General features: G+C 36.5%; 1 protein-coding gene across 1 annotated transcript; it reads right to left on the bottom strand.

Annotated features, from left to right (window-relative positions):
• Positions 1-83: 83 nt before the first annotated feature.
• Positions 84-12,240, bottom strand: LOC124644858 (nuclear pore complex protein Nup153-like). Its single transcript, XM_047184481.1, has 7 exons — positions 12,037-12,240; positions 8,859-9,086; positions 8,418-8,682; positions 7,254-7,595; positions 6,900-7,056; positions 2,644-5,476; positions 84-2,394 (listed from the first exon to the last, which is right to left on the bottom strand). Exons 1-7 carry the CDS (start codon positions 12,100-12,102, stop codon positions 2,215-2,217), a joined length of 4,071 nt encoding a protein of 1,356 aa, XP_047040437.1. The 5' UTR covers positions 12,103-12,240; the 3' UTR covers positions 84-2,214.
• Positions 12,241-18,313: the final 6,073 nt, after the last annotated feature.

Below are 18,313 nucleotides of genomic sequence, written 5' to 3'. Positions count from 1 at the left end.
CTTAGACCCGGAAAGTGAAACTGCGGGCGGAAGTTAGTATATTATAAAATGGATTTGCCTTGCAAACAAATAAAAGTCATGTATATTTTTTGAATGGCCATTTTCATTGAGGAACAAATCTAAAGGCTTTTTTTAAAATCAACGATTATTAGTTTTTCAATCAATTATCAACATTATTACTTTATTTTCAAAACACTGTCGAGTATACAATTAGTTTTGCTCCCCAATCTTCCATTAACGTTTATTTAAGGTCCACTGATTTGTTGTTAAATACAGCAGATAATATTTTACATTACAATGACTAGGTGTAGAAGGCATTTGGAAACATCGATTTTGTTTCAGTGCTAAAAAAATAAGACCTAGAGTTAATAATTTCCAAATGCGACTACACTCAGCCTCGACATAATTCAACTACATATTATATTTACAGTTAACAATTCGAATCCAAGCAAAAGATCGTCGCCGTAGCGTTCACATTCCAAATACATGAATTAAGCGAATCAATCATGACTATCATTCAATATCTATAAAAATTCTGGTTCCTCGCCTGGTACAATGTTTTGCCTAGCTTGTTCTTACTTGAAGACATACATCTAATCTTATGTTACGAAATTAAAAACGATTTAAAACTCGACGCAAACATTACTATTAGCGCTAAATACAAAGTTGTATATTGTTTGATGTATCTTAATAACATGTCCCTAAACCTTATCCAATAATGTAAACGCATTGGTTAAGACCTAGAAAGTAACTTGATACTATTGTTACACACAAACTACTCGTTTGATATTTTTCTATTTTTATTTCGTGTTTACAACAACATACACCTTTTAAATACATTAGCCAGCCTAATAAGGTATTTTAATTTGTAAGCAAATATGTTCATAGTTAACTTATGTATGTATGACCGGGTTATTCGTCAACTCGACACACTAAACTCACCACGAATGTGTCCAGTTAGTGAAACTAAAAATTTGTACATTTATTATTTATCCAACTGGTCACGTTCAAGCATTTCTGTTTTTCTTCAATTATATACAGGGTGCTAGGTGTAGAGCTTCTAAATTTTTCTTTTGGACGCCTATGGATGGGCCACCCTGTATATATAATAGCAATTCCCAGTAGTAGACCTACTAGTGAGAAAGAAAACAAACATAGTATGTGAGGAATAATGGAAATGTTGGTGATTTTCAGTAAACCTTAATCAAATAATAACATTGAATAAAAAACAAAGTATTCTGAAAAAAAACATTATACATAGAAATACTTAGTAACACGATTTAAGTGAATATCTTCTGTAAAGTTCTGTTACCCTAGTACTTGTGACAAGCAATGTTTCAATTTCAATAACATTATTTTTATTGCAGAACATTATTTGGCTACAGTAAGTAAGTCGCTTGTGCATCTATCTGGTTTCAATGCACTTATGTTAAGTAACAGAATACAATTCACAGTAAATTTTTAATAAATGTGTCGACTATACTTTTATATTCAATTCGAATAAAATGCTAAAACGTGTCCAGATGGCGAAATAATAAATGTACAAATTTTGAGTTTCATAAACTGGACACATTTCTGGTGAGCCTACTGTGTCGAGTTGATTAATAACCCGTATGACCCTCCGCTTTGTTTTAAACAAAAATCATTATAAAAAAATACAATAAGTGTACCTAAAACATTATATTAAAAAAACAGCAATCATCACAATAATTTACCTTCCATAAATATGTGTCTCGAAAATATATAATGCATTTCCTTTTCATTGTTGTTAAATAATGCGATTTGAATACTTCATGATTCCTGTTCGTTGGTTACTTATCGTCAGTTGCACAAAGCTCCATTAAAGTTAAAGCTTCTTTAATTCTATTGCTGACTTTTTTTGTCAACTAGATAAAAAGTGTCAGTAATAGATTTAATGAAGCTTTAACTTTAATTGAGCTTTATTATTGCAGCATTCAATAGCAAAAATGATTTACAAGTTGTAATTAATTCTTAATTAATAAATCGAATTTAATGAATTAATTTGAATTTAATGAAATTGTATGCAAATGATATTTATGATCTAACAAAAATAAAAAATGTTAAAATAAAATGTTACAAATGATATTTAATTTTCTTTACATCCTTGTGGCTACACTTGACACACACTTGTGGGATTAAGTTTAAATGAGGACACTTACTGGATCCAGTCCAGTGTTACAGGCGATGTAAGTTTCATCGTTGCGGGTTTCTGCGAACGGCCTTGCGCACGCGTCGCACAGAGGGATTGGCGCCACTGCCCATGCTGAACTGCACCTGCGGCGTGCCGGCGGGCGGGCCGCCGAAGCTGTACACGCCGCCCGGCTGCTGGCTCTGCAGGGGCGCCGGCTGCATCTGCTGCTGCTGAAGCGGAGCCTGCAAGTTTACGCCATACTATAAGCATGAGGACATCATATTTTTCAAATTAATCTGGCTGAAATTGTATTTGGCACTCTAATGCAGTCAAACGTGTTTATAGTTAATTATTGAACGGTTTTGTTTTTTTTTTCAGATTAAATTATTATAATCGCTTTTTAACGATAAGACCGCCACTGTTCTGATGTCCTGTGTTGTTGATTTTCTTGGTGTACAATAAAGAATAATCTATCTATAATAATTATTTACCTGCTGTCCAAATCCAAAAATGCCAGTCGACTGGGATGTACCAAAGTTGAAGGCAGGCGCCGCCGGTTGCGTCAAGGAGGGCGCCTCAAACGAAGGTATGGATGGGTTCGGTGCGCCGAACGCGGGAGTCGCGCCAATACTAGGACCGCCGAACATCGGCATCTGTGGGGCGGGGTTACTGGCCGGTTGCGGCGTCCCGAACAGTTGGCCTGATGCCTGACTTTGAACAGTATTGGAGAATAACGACGACTGACCGCTGTTATTCTGGTTGTTCATACCAAACATGTTCTGAGTCGGCGCTGCGGCAGCACCAAATGTCGGTGTACTATTGGCAGCATTAAACGGCGTAGCCGAACCAAAAGTAAACGCGGCCGGCTTCTGCAAACTACTTGTAGTCGTATTAGACACAAACAAATTTGGGGTTGATGCATTACTACTCGGTGACCACACATTCTCTTTCTGCACGGTGTTATTGAACAAGCCTGTTGCACCGCCTGTTAAGGAACTGCTGGGTTGCATGCTGCTTCCCACTGATAGCGCGTTAGCCGACAACCCATTTGTACCTCCTAGAGTGCCAGTGCCTCCGATCGTTAAAGTATTCCCGCCGAGTGTATTCCCTGCCAAAGCATTTCCGTTGGAAGGTAAACTATTGCTAGTACCCAACGTGGTCCCAGCAGGTAGATTAAAGGCATTCGTGTTAACGTTACTTTCAGGTGCGGCAAAAGGAGACTTGAACATTGCAGGCGGATCAGTTTTGGGCGCAGAATTGCTGCCAAACGTAAACTGGAATTTTGGCTTTTCTGTTGCAGCAGGTATCGCTGCGGATGGCGCAGGGTTACTCGGTCCGTTGCTGCCAAAAGTAAACATTGGTCCGGTAGTAGTATTGTTAGTCTTCTCAGTGTTTTGAAATAATGGCGCAGGCGATTGAAATAAAGATGATGCAGTCGTAGTGGCGGCAGGCGGCTTAAACAGGGATAACGTTGGGGCACTAGTCGTCGTCACAGTGGTGGTTTGTATTTGCTGCGTAAACAAGTTCATCGTCGAGGCCGTACTAGACGGAGCTTCGAACAGCTTGGGAGCATTTACACCAAATGAGAAGGTTGGTTTTGGCTTCTCTGCATCGGGCACAACCGGTGAAGGCGCCGAATTGACTTTTAAATCCTTTTTCGCATCAGCTACTAGCGGGTTGAGTGAATTTACAGCAGGTGGCAAGATCTTGTTTTCATTGTTTGTGACTGGAGAATTTAAGTCAACTGATGGAACTTCCTGCGCTTTTTCTTCCTCTGAATCTTTCTTGGTGTCTGCACCTATAGGAATTGCTTTTGGCATACCGAATGTTAAATTCATTTTTGGAGCCTCATTTGACTGGCCGTTGGAATCATCAGCTTTTATATCCACCTTTTTAGTGGGTAAAGTAAATGTGAATGTTGGGGTCTCAGCCAATACATTATTATTTGTTTCAGATTGTTGTTTGGGTTTAGATTCTATCGTTGAATTAACTTCTAGTTTTTGTGCGATGGTAGCCTCTTGCACTTTTGGATCAATGCCAAATTTAAATGAACTATTTGCAACGGTTCCAAAGTTGAACTTAGGCCCAGGTGCTTTATTTTTGCTTTCTTTTGGTGCTCCACAGCATACGCATTTATCTTTATCACTCTCATTGTTGACTAAACAGCTGGAACATTCCCATTTATTAGATTTTTGAAGTTCAATAACCGCTTTGAATGTGTCGTCACTAGATCTGAAGAACGACGACGTGTTGTACGTCACATTAGCGGGATTGTTTTGTTTGACACCGAGCCGGGCCCCGCCACAGGCCGCACATTTATCTACAGTACTCTTATTAGAGATCCAGCAATCTTCACATTTCCAATCAGCATCCGTTTTTGAGATGTCTGTCAAAGGCACAGTGCTTGGTATGGCTGCGGCGGTGTTAGAGGTGAAGATACTCGTGGTCGACGCGACTGTTACAGCAGCGGCAGCATTACTCGACTCGTCAACACAGCAAACGCACTTATTCGAGCTGTCTTCTTTGCTCACCCAGCAATCTTCACACGAACGTTTCGATGCCTGACTTATTCCAGTTGGCGTTGCAAAGATTGGACTTGCTACATTAGAAACTGACATCTTTTCACAATTTGCACATTTGTCTTTTTGTGATTGACTATCGGCAAGTTTGCAAACAGAACATTTAGGATTCTTTGTTGGTGGTTTGGAGCCACAGCAGACACACTTGTTGGCTTCAGGTTTATTTTTAACCCAGCATTCAGAACACTGCCAGTCTATTTTCTTTGTTGGTGGTTTGGAGCCACAACAGACACACTTGTTGGCTTCAGGTTTATTTTTAACCCAGCATTCAGAACACTGCCAGTCTATTGACACAGTAGTATTTTTTTCGGATTCTTTGACAACATTTATAACAGAACCTTCGTCACGTTTGTTTTCAAATATCTGATCTGTTCGGAGATCTGGACTTTTAAAGGTGTATATCGGAAGTGCCACCTCCAGACTCACTTGAAGTGTGTCACTCAACACTGTATCAGGGTTGGAAAATTTGAATAGATTGACTGGAGTGACTGGAGTGACTGGAGATACATTAATATTAATTTTCTCACAGGGCGCAGGTTTAGGCGTAGATGTGGCCGGTAGTTTAAAGGCCGCGGAACCGAAAGAAAACTTAGGTAAGTTGTCCTGATCTAATTGAAGGCCGCCCGTGGGCAGTTCCACTGGAGTCGGTGCATCAACCTCTTCTGTGTTTCGTCGGTCGGCTCTTGTAAGCCTTGATTTCACTTTGGTAGTCATTTTCTTGGGTTGCTCTTTCTCTGGCTCTTTCCTAAAAATAAACAAGACAATTAAAATATCTCTAAAAGTTAAGTGACGAATTAACTAAAACTTTTCACTAGAGTAGTCCACGTTTACAATCTGACTCGATTTGGATATAGAAAATAGAGAAATAGTGCTGTCACCAAACTGGATCAGAAGCAGATATTTTGATTCAACAAAACCAACAATAAATGAGGCATCGTTCAGACCAAACGTATTGGCCGCTGACTGTGAGCGCGCGTTACGCAGTTTATTGCTTTTCCATATATATTGAAATTTTCGATCACACCGAACCGACTATACGCTATTACGTTGTCTGTTGTCGCTGACTCTCAGTGGCCGATTATTTTACTACGCGACTATGCACGGCGGACGCGGATTGGCTACGCGGACGCAGTTGCCGAATAGCGCCGCTCCGCCGCGCCCGCACCGCCGCGCGCCTCGGCCGCAATACACTCGAGAAACAAACTTCAATGAGGACAGACGTGACACGTGACACCTCTCGATGTTCGACACCGAAAAGTTTATTGCAGAAGTACATTCTGGAGAATGTATTTGGAATGCGAATTCAGAAGAATTTAGTGATAGAAACTTACGGAGATGCGCTTGGGAAGACAGCATCTGTTATGTATGAAGATTGGGGGGTTCAAATACTGAGCTCTTTTATGTGTAGAATAGTCAGCCGCTCAGCGTACGCATCTAGTGTGAACCTACACGAGCCTATTCTTTTGTTCACACATGAAGCGCATCGTACGCTATAGCTTATTGTCGGCTTGGTGAGTACGGGTACTGCAGATTGAGTCGACGTTCACACTGGGGCAGACAGTGAGTATACTCACAGTCAGCGGCGGACAATACGTATGGTGTGAACAATCCCTGAGTCCTGAAATAGACATTTACAGACACCTTTTTTTGTGAGAACTCATTAAATGTCATAATGGTGAGCAACGTGAGAGAGTCTCTCAGACTCTCACTGACTAAAACCCATCATGTTCTTTTTTAAGCCTTTCGAACAATCACGCAGCCCCGATAATTACAGAAACCTAACTATCACTTCAGTGGTTTTGGTTGGGAGTCCAAAATAAAAGAATATGTAAGTCCAGCAAGAAGTGGACCAATAAAGTTCAAATTACAATAAAAGAAACTTTATTAACACGCTTATAAATATTAGCTTCTCTCGTAACTATGTATGTTAGAAAATCTTGGAATCTTAATTTGACCCACTTCCTGGTCTTCGATTAAGATGAAATTTTGCACACGCTCTGACTTCTCATGTCAAGCGCGTTTTTTAAACTATTATTTTAATGTCATAATAACTATCAAATCAGTCAGAAAACTTCCATACTTCTACTTCCAAATTAGTTCTACAATGATGACTGCAACCCAAATCTCAGCAAACCAGGCAAACAATGCATATTAATAGAACACATTACCGTTCAGCTTCATCCTGATACATAGAATAGCCTGAAGTACTGCTGTGGGAAGCTATAATTTGTCGCGCGATTTTTGTCGTGTCCATGAGACGAGATTTCTTCTTCAGTCGCAGTATTGACGCAACGCTGGGAACATGGAGCTCTTGTGTCTTGGGGGCTAAAATGGAAAGTGTAAAATATGGTTATACAAACTTGGGATTCCAAACAAGCTATAAAGAAATAATAATATCATCATCATTATCTCAACCATAGGATGTCCACTGCTGAACATAGGAATCCCCCTTTAATCTCCACAGATACCTGACCGACCGACCTGCATCCAGCGTCTTCCGGCAACAATAATAATATACTTACATATAATTTTACTCGCGTAAGGTGAGTATCTGTTAGGGGCATCGTTGAAGCCTTCGTTTTTAGGCTTAGTATATAGCGGAATCCTCCTGGCTTCCATGAGTGGGGAGGAGTAACTATCTAATAGATCCATGACACGTCGCGCAGAGCTGCTGATAGCCGAGTCGTCATTGCTCTTGGTCTCCTTCACTACTGCCACAGATTCTTGTTTTATGTTAGGCTGGTTTATGTATGAAGATGCTGCTCCCCCATACATAGTCCTGCCAGGGTAAAATGGTGATCCAAGTAGACTAGGTTTAAAGCTGGGCTGCTTTGGATCATGCACTGCATTGGCCACTGATTTCACTGAAATCATAAGTTATTATTCAGTACAGGTTGTTAATCTGATAATTTACATTTATAACACCAGTACTGTAATTATATTCAAGGTACATAATATCAATCTACTTTTATCAATTACATAACTTTTGTAGCCTAAAAAAAACCCCTTCAACAAGTGAACTGGATACATTGGAATCTACAACTTTTGTATCTACACTTTTTTAACACTTACAGAAATACACTCCCATCCATAACCTAAGATTGCCCGTAAATTATTTTTACTTTTATTTTTGGTACATGTTTTCACTCTAACTTTATCCGTGACACAAGTGTTTTAATACACACAGACAAATATCCTTCTCCATTTCAACCAAAAACTAAATTCATTAAACATTAATTCATTAGAAGGAATCAGGCAAGATTTATGTTGATCATGTACAGTGATTTGTAGAAACCATATTCTATTGCCACTTATTCAAGTTTCGTGCCCATACTTTACAAAACAATGACATTATACTTTGCCGAACCTGTTTTGCTCCAGTCAACTTTATCCTTATACTAAAAATAAAACAAATATTTTTTCCTCATGAAGCCTACCCTGTTCTGGGGTAATACTCACACAAAGGCAGATTTTTATAGCAAGTATATATTTTGAAATGTAATCTAAGAACGTAATCTATAATGTTTTCCACAGCCATTACTCTATGGTTAGCCAAACAAAATATCTTTGATATATAATGCAGAGGTATTATTATGCACTTCATTTGAGATTGCCCGTATCTTTTAGTATTAATCGTACTACCAAAATAATAACTTTCTATTGAAAACAATAAAAGCAGGACTTACCAGCTTCCTTTGCTTTAATTTCTTCTCTAGATGTGGTATCGAAAATTGACTTTCTTTTATTGACGATTGATTGGCCAGTACTAGACACAGTATATGGCAGCTTGAACATACGGGATGTTGTCTCTTGTTCCATTTTATCTTGTTCTTCATTCTGGGGACGCAGTGGTGTGGTGTAAGTGTTCCGGCTTGGCTGCGCATACTGTGTACCAGTGTATGGACTGTATGGGGTTTCTATGATCTCAACATCATAAGACGAGCAAGGTGCCTGTAAATAAATAAAATCAAATAGAAATAAATAAGCCCATTGGAAGCTTGTAATAAAACATGTGAAATGTATAGATTTTCACATAAAGAAATAATTTCTAAAAGAAATCTTGGTTTAAAATGTACTCTGGCAAATAGCCAAGTATTTTTTATTTGTAATATGAACAATAATCTTACTTCTGTAGGACTGTAATGGTTATATGTTCCAGGTGGGTTGAAACGCATACGCTTTGCTGGTGGTTGAGTTATTACGGCAGTTTCTGTTGCTTCATCTTCTGAGGAGTCCGATGCTTCAGCAGTAAAAGTTGAACCGTTTGCATTTGAAGAGCTTGGACTACTGAACCACTTTGTGATTGTACTAGGTAGTAAGCCAGATACTCTGGATGTTACATTCTTGACAAATGACTGGAAACAAAATGTTGTTGCTATAAATATATATGTATTTCATATTAAATATAAAAACTTCAGGTGGCCCGAAGATATTTAGTCCTGATACTGCAAATTGGCAAATGCTACTTGCATAGCTATGTTAGTAGCAGAGCTAAGCCAGTAGTATTCAGTCATAAAATATGATTGGAAAACAATAATAATGTGATAGCCACCTGAAAATGGTGATAATGAACACAGGAGATATCAAAAGCACAAGGTTTCTCCTGTGTTCATCATCTGTCATATCACCATTTTCATTTTTTCATTTCCATCCTGTACAAAATTACATAGAGTTCCTAAGTTACTAAACATTTTTTAGACAAAGAGCACAGCATATACAAAATCAAGAGGATTGTTAGTTGATTTTTTTTTTAGGTATTAAAACCAGCTTTACAATGGATTCTATTAACAATTAATATAGATATATGTATATAAATAACACCAACTAAAGTTTTTACAAGTTTAAATGTCTAGTTTTCATCAATAGCAAGAGGCTTTAATTGATCGGGTAAACGCTATACCATGAGCACATTTCACTGATTTTTGCTCAGAAATGCTACAGTAAAATATCCATGTTACTAGAGCTGAGTCTTTGAAGTTTTGATGTTGAGCAGATACCACAAGTTGCTATCTATTGATTATTATATTATGTTGCAGGTGAATACACACACAGCCTTCACATTTTGTAATTATCGAAATATTTATTGAAATCAGATTGACTAGATTACTCATTTCGTGACTAACCTAACAACAGGTAGTTATTAGCATTAGCAAACAGTAAATTTAGCACAGCAAGTTTAACACACCAGGACAATTCTGCATTTGCACACGCATGTCTCAAAATTAAGTATAGGTTCAATTATTTGTGTTGTTAATCTAATAAACCTCAATCGAATTACAAAAAAAAAGCAAATTGAAGGTGAATAGTGCATGTTGCATATCAAACAAAAACACTAGTTTACAAGGTTTTTATACCTCAGCTAAAAGTTGTTTTATTTGATCTATTTATCTATACTAAACATCCACATTTGGAATTATAATAAATTAAATAAAAACGAGAAAATGGACCAAAAAAACTAAAAATGACTAATTTTGTTTTTTTTTTTTTTTTTTTTTGTAGGTTTCGGAATCGGTTTCTGAACATATTTTCGTCTCAATATCCATGATGACGATCTTCAAAAGCCTTTAAATCCTTCGTCGTTGGTCATGTTTCCTAAGTTTTCCGGAAAAAAATCCCAGTAGGAATCAGAGAAAATCACACACTATATTTCACTTTTCATACTGCCTAAAGAGTCTCGAACAACAGTTTTGAATTAATTCCAAGCAGCTCTTTTAGTTGTAGATAAAAGAGTATCAAACTTAGAATCCTGCGTACTTATGATTTTGCGTATTTGTGAGCTGTCAAACAGGGTTTTTAAGTTTGGCATATTCATATACAATACCCGACATCGCTTTCCTTTTAAAATCCGAAGTGTTAGTAACACAAAAGTAACAGTCCTTTTCGTGATTAGTTGGTTTCCTCCACAACATTGATGTACCATGTGTCTTTTTTTTCGTCAATTTAAATGTCCACAAACAACAAAAACGATTACAACTTTGTTTACAATGTCTATGCGACATTTTATTTGAGTTAACTGTTTGTTTCATATCACATTGCAGAAATGGTGTGGTAATTATTCATACTCAATAACTTGACCTGATAACAAGTGAATTTGGGTTCTAAATATTACAAGGCAGCTAGAATAGAGTGCATTAGTTTGACATCAATAGTCTTCTTTCAATAGTTTCACCACTTTACAATTTTTTATTTTTTTATACAACACATTGAGTGCCACTGACTCGCCTGGCGAGTCTGCGTAAATTCGATTCCAGTGCCGTATTGCCCAGTGACATGTTGTGTTTTTACAATTTTTTTTTCAAAATGGGTATTTTCTACTTAAAATAATACTGATGACTAAATATGCTCTAATCTATAGAATTATGTGGTGGGACGGGTGTGCAGACCCTGTTTATAATTGAAAAAAAAGAAACTATTCTGCAATGACCTCGCTAGACAAGTTCACTGACGTAGATTCTCAAACTTTTATTCATCTTATATATGAGATATTCAAAATATAACCTCAACAATAACCAAGCTATAAGATTGACAGCCACTGGATAAATTAGGAAACAAAATTTACATTTTCTTTCATCTGTAGTGTTTTTCACCATTTTTATGTGTTAAACTACATTGTATACTAATTAAACACTTTTTAATTGCGTTAAACACGTAACTTGCACTGTAACAGCCACAAAAATGACAAAACATTGTTTTTACGCTAACGCAAAGCTACTGAACTCGGAAGGCGAGTTGTTTCAATTCGTGAAACTAAAAAACATCTAAATTTTAATAGAGAAGATGGGTGGAGCGTACCACCTGCTTGCAACCCCATCATAGAAACTATCAAATCTAAATCCAAGCAAAAAAACTGCTAGACCAAACAATACAGTGAGCTCGTTTTGCGTGAATCGGATTGTCAATAATAATCATCAAAACTTTTATTGTAATTCTTTTTTGATGAATAAATCATTTAGGTTTTTTTTTTAATTTGGGGTAACTGATGATGACCAACACCTTAGTCTACCTGTGACTACGGATGCTGTAAAAACTGCTGTGGAAACGTCGGGATTAAATAATATTAATATAACCGCGTCAACTTAACTAATTATTTGTCAAAGAGAGACGACCCTCTGACCAAGCATGGACTTTGGCAGGGCAATGAATTCGCAGAAGCAAATGCTTCAAAAACTCCCATATGAATAACAAAATTGCAAAGAGTCCATCGCCATGTAAGACTTCTAAATACACAACTACGCGTGAGGCCACACATTTCACCAAAAACGCAACGACATTGTCGCCAAGAGCGGGAATTTGGTTAATACTTACGTTGTTAGTTTCGTTTGACGATGTGCGCGGCTGCTTCTCCTTGTTTTCAGGAAAAATTTGGCTCATTCTGGATTTGATTGTTGACACTTCAAAAATTACACGCCGTGACGCTACTGTAAATTAAATTTTTGGCTAAATATATTCACAACTGGCAAAAACGTGACAAATATGGCGTCTGTAAAATCAAGTAAAATGTGTCAAAGAAACGCTTGGAGGGAGGCAGTGTTGCCAACCCTAATTTTAGAAAATTAGTAGAATATATGGAGCAACGGTGGACAGCGATGAGCAGTTTTTTGATGCCATTTTATAATTGTTTTAGTTGTATATATATATAAGTTTATTTTAGATCATGTAAATCTAGATATGTATATATAATTCATTATTAAATTAATTGTATCCTTTATTACCCTTTTATAAATATACAGAATTACAAATGTCGATACAAAGAAGATATTAAAAGTATATAAACAATAATCTTTTTATTTTTTTAGTTTATTAATATATTTCATACATTTTTAAATCTATGTTATAATATAAAAATGAATCGCAAAATGTGTTGGTAAGCGCATAACTCAACAACGCCTGGATCAATTTGGCTAATTCTTTTTTTGTTGTGTTTGTTATTGTCAGGAGAAGGTTCTTATGAAAAAAAAATAGGGTAAAGTAGAGAAAGGGAGTTGACGGGAGCGAAGCCGCGGGCAAAAGCTAGTATTAAATAAAAATAACATTTAAAAATACAAAAAATAGGTGGCCACCGCTATATTTTTGTATATAGTGCCTTTTTCTGACCTTTTAACTCCATGCGTCTTCTCCGCCACTATCATGGGTATGGCTGTTACCAAAATCCATTACCTACTCTTTGAGATCTATCCTATCTCACACAACTCTGTAGTAACTAACAAAATTGGCCATAATCAAATAATATATTTTGATGTAATGCTAACAAACAGCTCCCTGCTCGAATAAAACGTGTTTATTGTAACCGCGAAAAACTTTAAGAGTTACTGTCAACTGTCAATCGTAATGTTTTTATTCGCCGTTGAGCTTAGTCACAAAGCCATAACGCCTCATCCTTTAGTAAGAACAAAAAATGTTTTCAATAATAAATTTTACATTTACGTATCATAAGATTATGAAAATAAAAAAATAAATTTTGAAAAAATAGGTAGATTTGAGGCTTAAGTTGGTAGAGAGGTCTACCAACTTTTCCCTCAGTCTGAGGGCAAAGTTGGTAGATCTACCTAAAAGTTGGTAGAGTTGGCAAGGCAACGCTGGAGAGAGGTCCGGTCACAACAAACTGAAATAATATTTTAGTCACTATCTACAGAAATTAATGTAATTAATTATGTATTACAAAAACAAAACGATTTCTGCTATGGAAAATCACGAGATATCCTTTCTGTAAAAATATGAAACTTAATTTCTTCGTGTTAACGCTCAACACTGTGTTGCTATATAATATAATACAGATAGTGTAGTCAAAATACATATTTATTTATTCTGTCACTACTACTATTGTGTACTGTGTATTCATACCATATTTATTAACTCATGGTAGAAATAATTTAAAACTCCGGGAAATATCAATCAATACACTTTTCTATCCAGCCTTCTAGACCCGTTATATCAATTTGAATTCGTATTATGCATTAATTCTGTTATTTATTTAAAAGTAACGCTTAAAAATTCGTTCGCCAAGCTCGCGCCTACTTGTTCGTTGCTGTTTTTTTCTTTGTTTCTCTCTTTTAAGATTGGACTCCAAACGCTGAACAACAAAAAGGAAGTCAATTTATACCCCACAAATGTGGCATCGTGCACCGGGGAGTGCGGTCATGTTTATTACAATAATAATAAATATTTTTAAAAATCTAACGACATACAACTGTCAAAACAAATGTGCATGCTCATATCTCGGAAAACTATGTCTTGCTTGCTGGGTTCTTTTTGGCTTTTCTGTTCGTTTCTTTTGTTTTTTTTTTTATTATTATAAATACTGATAGAAATATAATATATAGCAGTATATTCCATAGTGTTCCCACAAGTAGGGTCGATCTCATAGGTCATAAGAGGGGCGACATCCAATCTCCTCAAGAAAACTTCATATACAGACGCGCGAAGCGTTGCCAGGTTTTTGGCACATTCATCTTTTTGGTATGTTTCCCACTTGGTAGGGATTTAATATAGTTAAAAGAGATTTTCCTTTTTCGTGGCCCGGGCAGAGAAGTTAAGGCCCCCAATCACTAATGCGGTTGCGACTCTCTTTCTTCAGGCTTGTTAGGCCTTCCTTACAGATTATGCGACTGCCTGTGAGTCGGCGTCGTTACTGGTCTAGCACTACCCAGGGGATAAAGTAGGGTAGGTATTCCTAGAAATAGGAGGAGAATCCTACGGACGCGAGCAAGATTCAGCCCTCTAGCAAGATCATAATAACTTTTTTATTCATCGTTTCAACATCTCTTACACATAGAATTTTCCCACTTTAAAATTACGGCCCGATTAGTTTTTACTTGGCAATATTTTTTCGTTAAGTCAATTTTAATGATTGCCATACAGAAAAAAATAATATTATTTTAAAATAAACGAAAATAGATATTTTTATTTAAAATAGTTGGATATAAGGTGTTGTGAGAGCAAGTGGTACCTAGCCTGTTTGTTCCATCTATAAAGGTTTATAATAATAATAATGGCGTCCACGGCCGATTTCGGCCACGCACAGTGATTCACATTCGATACAAATGAAATGAAATGAAATGAAATCGTTTATTTTGCAAGTTGGACATAAAATCACTTTTACACGTCATTTTTAAGAACGCTGAGGTCGGCATTTCCTAATGACTGATCCCTGAGAAGAAATGCCGAAACAAACTCAAGGGTCATAGTCTCTTTTAAAGTCCAAACATGTTATAAATCAAATAATATTAGGTGTGAGTGTCACCATGTACGCGGTCTGGAATGGCCTTTTGAGGAAAGAGCCACATCAGGCTGGAGCTGACCAGTCCCAACAGACGGCACGCATGTATCAGTCGTCGTGTAGCTCAACCATATCTTAGGGAGCTCAACGACCTGTCACACGACGATACCAGATCTGCAGAACATTTGCGTAGGCCATTCAAAAATACTCAAACCCGCCAGACAGTATTTATGTTATAAGAATATATAATGTTGCTCGCATACACGATACTCACATTCACAATAATAATAAATAATAAAAAAAAATACAATTATAATATATAAATGTCAAAAAAAAATGTCATTAATAAAATGTTATCTTATGATAATAATATTTAAATGTCAAAAGAACAATACACAGGCATTTGAAAAGATATCACTCACTAAGCGAGCAGCTCATTCCCAAGCTTCTTTATCATTTAAATAATCAGATATTTTGTAATATCCTTTTTTCAAAAGTTTGGATTTTATATGATTTTTAAATTTCATAATAGGTAAATCACGAACCGCTTTGGGAAGTTTATTGTAAAAGCGTATACATTGACCCATGAACGAGTTGCTTACTCTGTGGAGGCGAGTAGCATGTACAGCAAGATTATGTTTATTCCTAGTATTTATGCTATGAACATCAGACATTTGAACAAAGTTAGAAATGTTTTTACGAACGTACATTAAATTTTCAAAAATATATTGAGAGGCAACAGTCAGAATATTTATTTCTTTGAATTTCTCTCTGAGAGAAACTTTTGGACCCAGATTATAAATGGCTCGAACAGCTCTTTTCTGTAAAATAAATATAGTCTCAACATCTGCACAGTTTCCCCAAAGGAGTATCCCATACGTCATTGAACTATGAAAGTAACTAAAATAAACTATTCTGGCTGTGTCCGCATCGGTGATTAGTCGGATCTTTTTAATAGCATAGGCGGCTGAACTAAGCCTTCCTGACAGTTTAACAATATATGGGCCCCATTGGAGTTTGGAATCAACGGTCAAACCAAGAAATACCGTTGACTCAACAGGCTTCAACTCTACTCCATTTAGTTGTACATTGGTTGGTAACTGCCTTACGTTTGGCGGCCATAAATACGAAACTCACAAATACTTTTAATTAATTTATTTTACACGTTGAAATATATTAAGATAAGTGTAAATTATTAAAATTATAACATAACCACATTCATTAAAAAAAAATATCATTACTATTTAGGTGTTAAAATGTCTCGCAGTAATTTTGTTTTACACGATAAACCTAGAACATGTCATACTGCGACTTTTAATGAAAAATCTACATAAATAATGGTTATTTATATTAAAAACAACCATAAAGAAATAAAATAAAACAACAAAAATACATGAACAACCTTTTTTGCAAATACACACAAAACACAAAATATACCAGAATACATTCAAGCTCAAAAGTATTAACTACAAACAGATAACAAATCTAGTACGATAGTACACCTTTGGTTTTTGACAGGTAACTTTCGTAAACCTGTTAGGAAGGGATCTGAATGAAGAAATTGATGGTTCAACTTTATCAGACTTCTTAGATACATGTAACTCAATTCGCTCCACATCAATATTTTCAACTACATTCAGCCAATCTGAATATTTCTCTATAAACTTAGTCCTACTACGATTTGATTTTGCCCAATAATGAGACATTCGTTTACATACATTCATAATTTTATTACTTAAAGTCTCTTGTTTGATATTTTCGATGTCATCCGAAAGGCACGATGTTTCTGTCAAAGTATTCAGGACATGTTGCATTTTTCATTTGGACTACCCTCTTTAGAGTGCCAAATGTCAAAAATAGTCGTCCTCGAAACAGAACATTTGAAAACTTTACCTAAAACAACATGAAAGCTGAACTTAAAATATAAAGTTTTTTCTTTACTATGGACATGCATACTTGACACTCCTTTAACCCAAGAAGGGGCAGAAAGATGCCGATGAAACTTATATGGTTTTATGAGAACATCCTCTTTATTCGAAAAACATTTGCCTCAAGTGCAGCACTGAGCAGCAAAAAGTTATAGGTCCAAATGAAATCAAAGTATACCAAACAAATGTACAAAAACGCTACCTTCAATAAAAAAATAAAATATTAAACGCATTAAAAAAAATAAAAAAGTAGTTGATAATACAAGTACATACCTTGGTCTTGGACCTCCATACTATCACCATACGTAAACACTTGATTTGGAATAGTGACACTCAAAAACAAAGTGCTAAGTTTTGATGACTTACACGTTGCGATAATTAGACTCGAGATGCGCTAACTTCCGATGCACAAAAGTGAATAATAAGCCAATGACATTTTTCGATTTATGGCTTTAGAGTGAATCACTGTGCCACGGCGGCTGTTCTCATTTAAGGAGATCAGCCAGCTGCGCAGGACATATTATAGTGCACAACGCACAAGCATTTGCGCAAACACAGGTGCACTCCCTATTTTCCTTCACTCTCATAGCCCGATGGGACGGCAATCTGACACGATCGGAAAGAGATCCAGGCGCAGGACCGACATTTACGTGCTCTCCGATGCACGGGTGAATCAATCACCAACTTCCAGACTACGGGCTGCTTTGTGAAAGTTTAAGAAAACCCACAAAGCGATTTCGGCCCGACCCGGGAATCAAACCCGAGACCTCGAGCACAGCAGCCATGCTTGTGACCACTGGACCAACGAGGCAGTCAACCAAAGGTTTATTAATGCGTAAGCAATAAATTGAATTTAAAATTATCAATGTGTCTAAAAAGGTTTCTAATAAAAACAATCAACAACACTTTCATCAACAAGAGCCTTCTCTTTTGTTAATATTTCTAATTTTCGTTTCTTTCTCTCTTATGAAAAGTTAGAAAATCGGTATTTATCGAATACTGGATACTGGCCTTTAATCATTTTTTTTTGTGAGTATGAAAATAAAGGAAATAAAAAATACTGAGCTGTCCCGCGAGGCGCCCCCTGATATCTGGTGCCCGGGCGACCGCCCACGTTGATCTCCCCTCCCCCCCCCCCCTCTTAATGGCGGCACTGGTAGTGTGGCAAAATAGGAAAAAAAACAATATCCAATATAAAACGCTGGTTTTATTTATTATATTAATTATAGTCCACTCCATAAACAATTATTATAAAACCTTACGCAGTGGGATAACTAAATCATGATATTTACATAAAATCATTCATATTTGGAATAAGTCATCCAATTCGTATGCTCATGTGATATGATGCTGCATTTGTCCACGTTTAGTTATTGCACTTCAGAAAACATTACTTGTACTCTCTTGGTATTGCTCATCAAATAATTTCAAACTAATA

This window comes from Helicoverpa zea, chromosome 31 (assembly GCF_022581195.2).
Source record: "Helicoverpa zea isolate HzStark_Cry1AcR chromosome 31, ilHelZeax1.1, whole genome shotgun sequence".
Lineage (NCBI taxonomy): Eukaryota > Metazoa > Arthropoda > Insecta > Lepidoptera > Noctuidae > Helicoverpa > Helicoverpa zea.
This window is presented reverse-complemented; position numbering and strand designations above follow the sequence as displayed.

What these genes read in the sequence shown, in the direction of transcription:
- LOC124644858 (XM_047184481.1), bottom strand. Translation starts at nt 12,102, where the DNA reads ATGAGCCAAATTTTTCCTGAAAACAAGGAGAAGCAGCCGCGCACATCG. An exon ending in AATTAAAGCAAAGGAAGCTG is followed by an intron (nt 7,596 to 8,417) that starts GTAAGTCCTGCT and finishes TTATGATTTCAG; the next exon opens with TGAAATCAGTGGCCAATGCA. An exon ending in TTACGCGAGTAAAATTATAT is followed by an intron (nt 7,057 to 7,253) that starts GTAAGTATATTA and finishes TTTCCATTTTAG; the next exon opens with CCCCCAAGACACAAGAGCTC.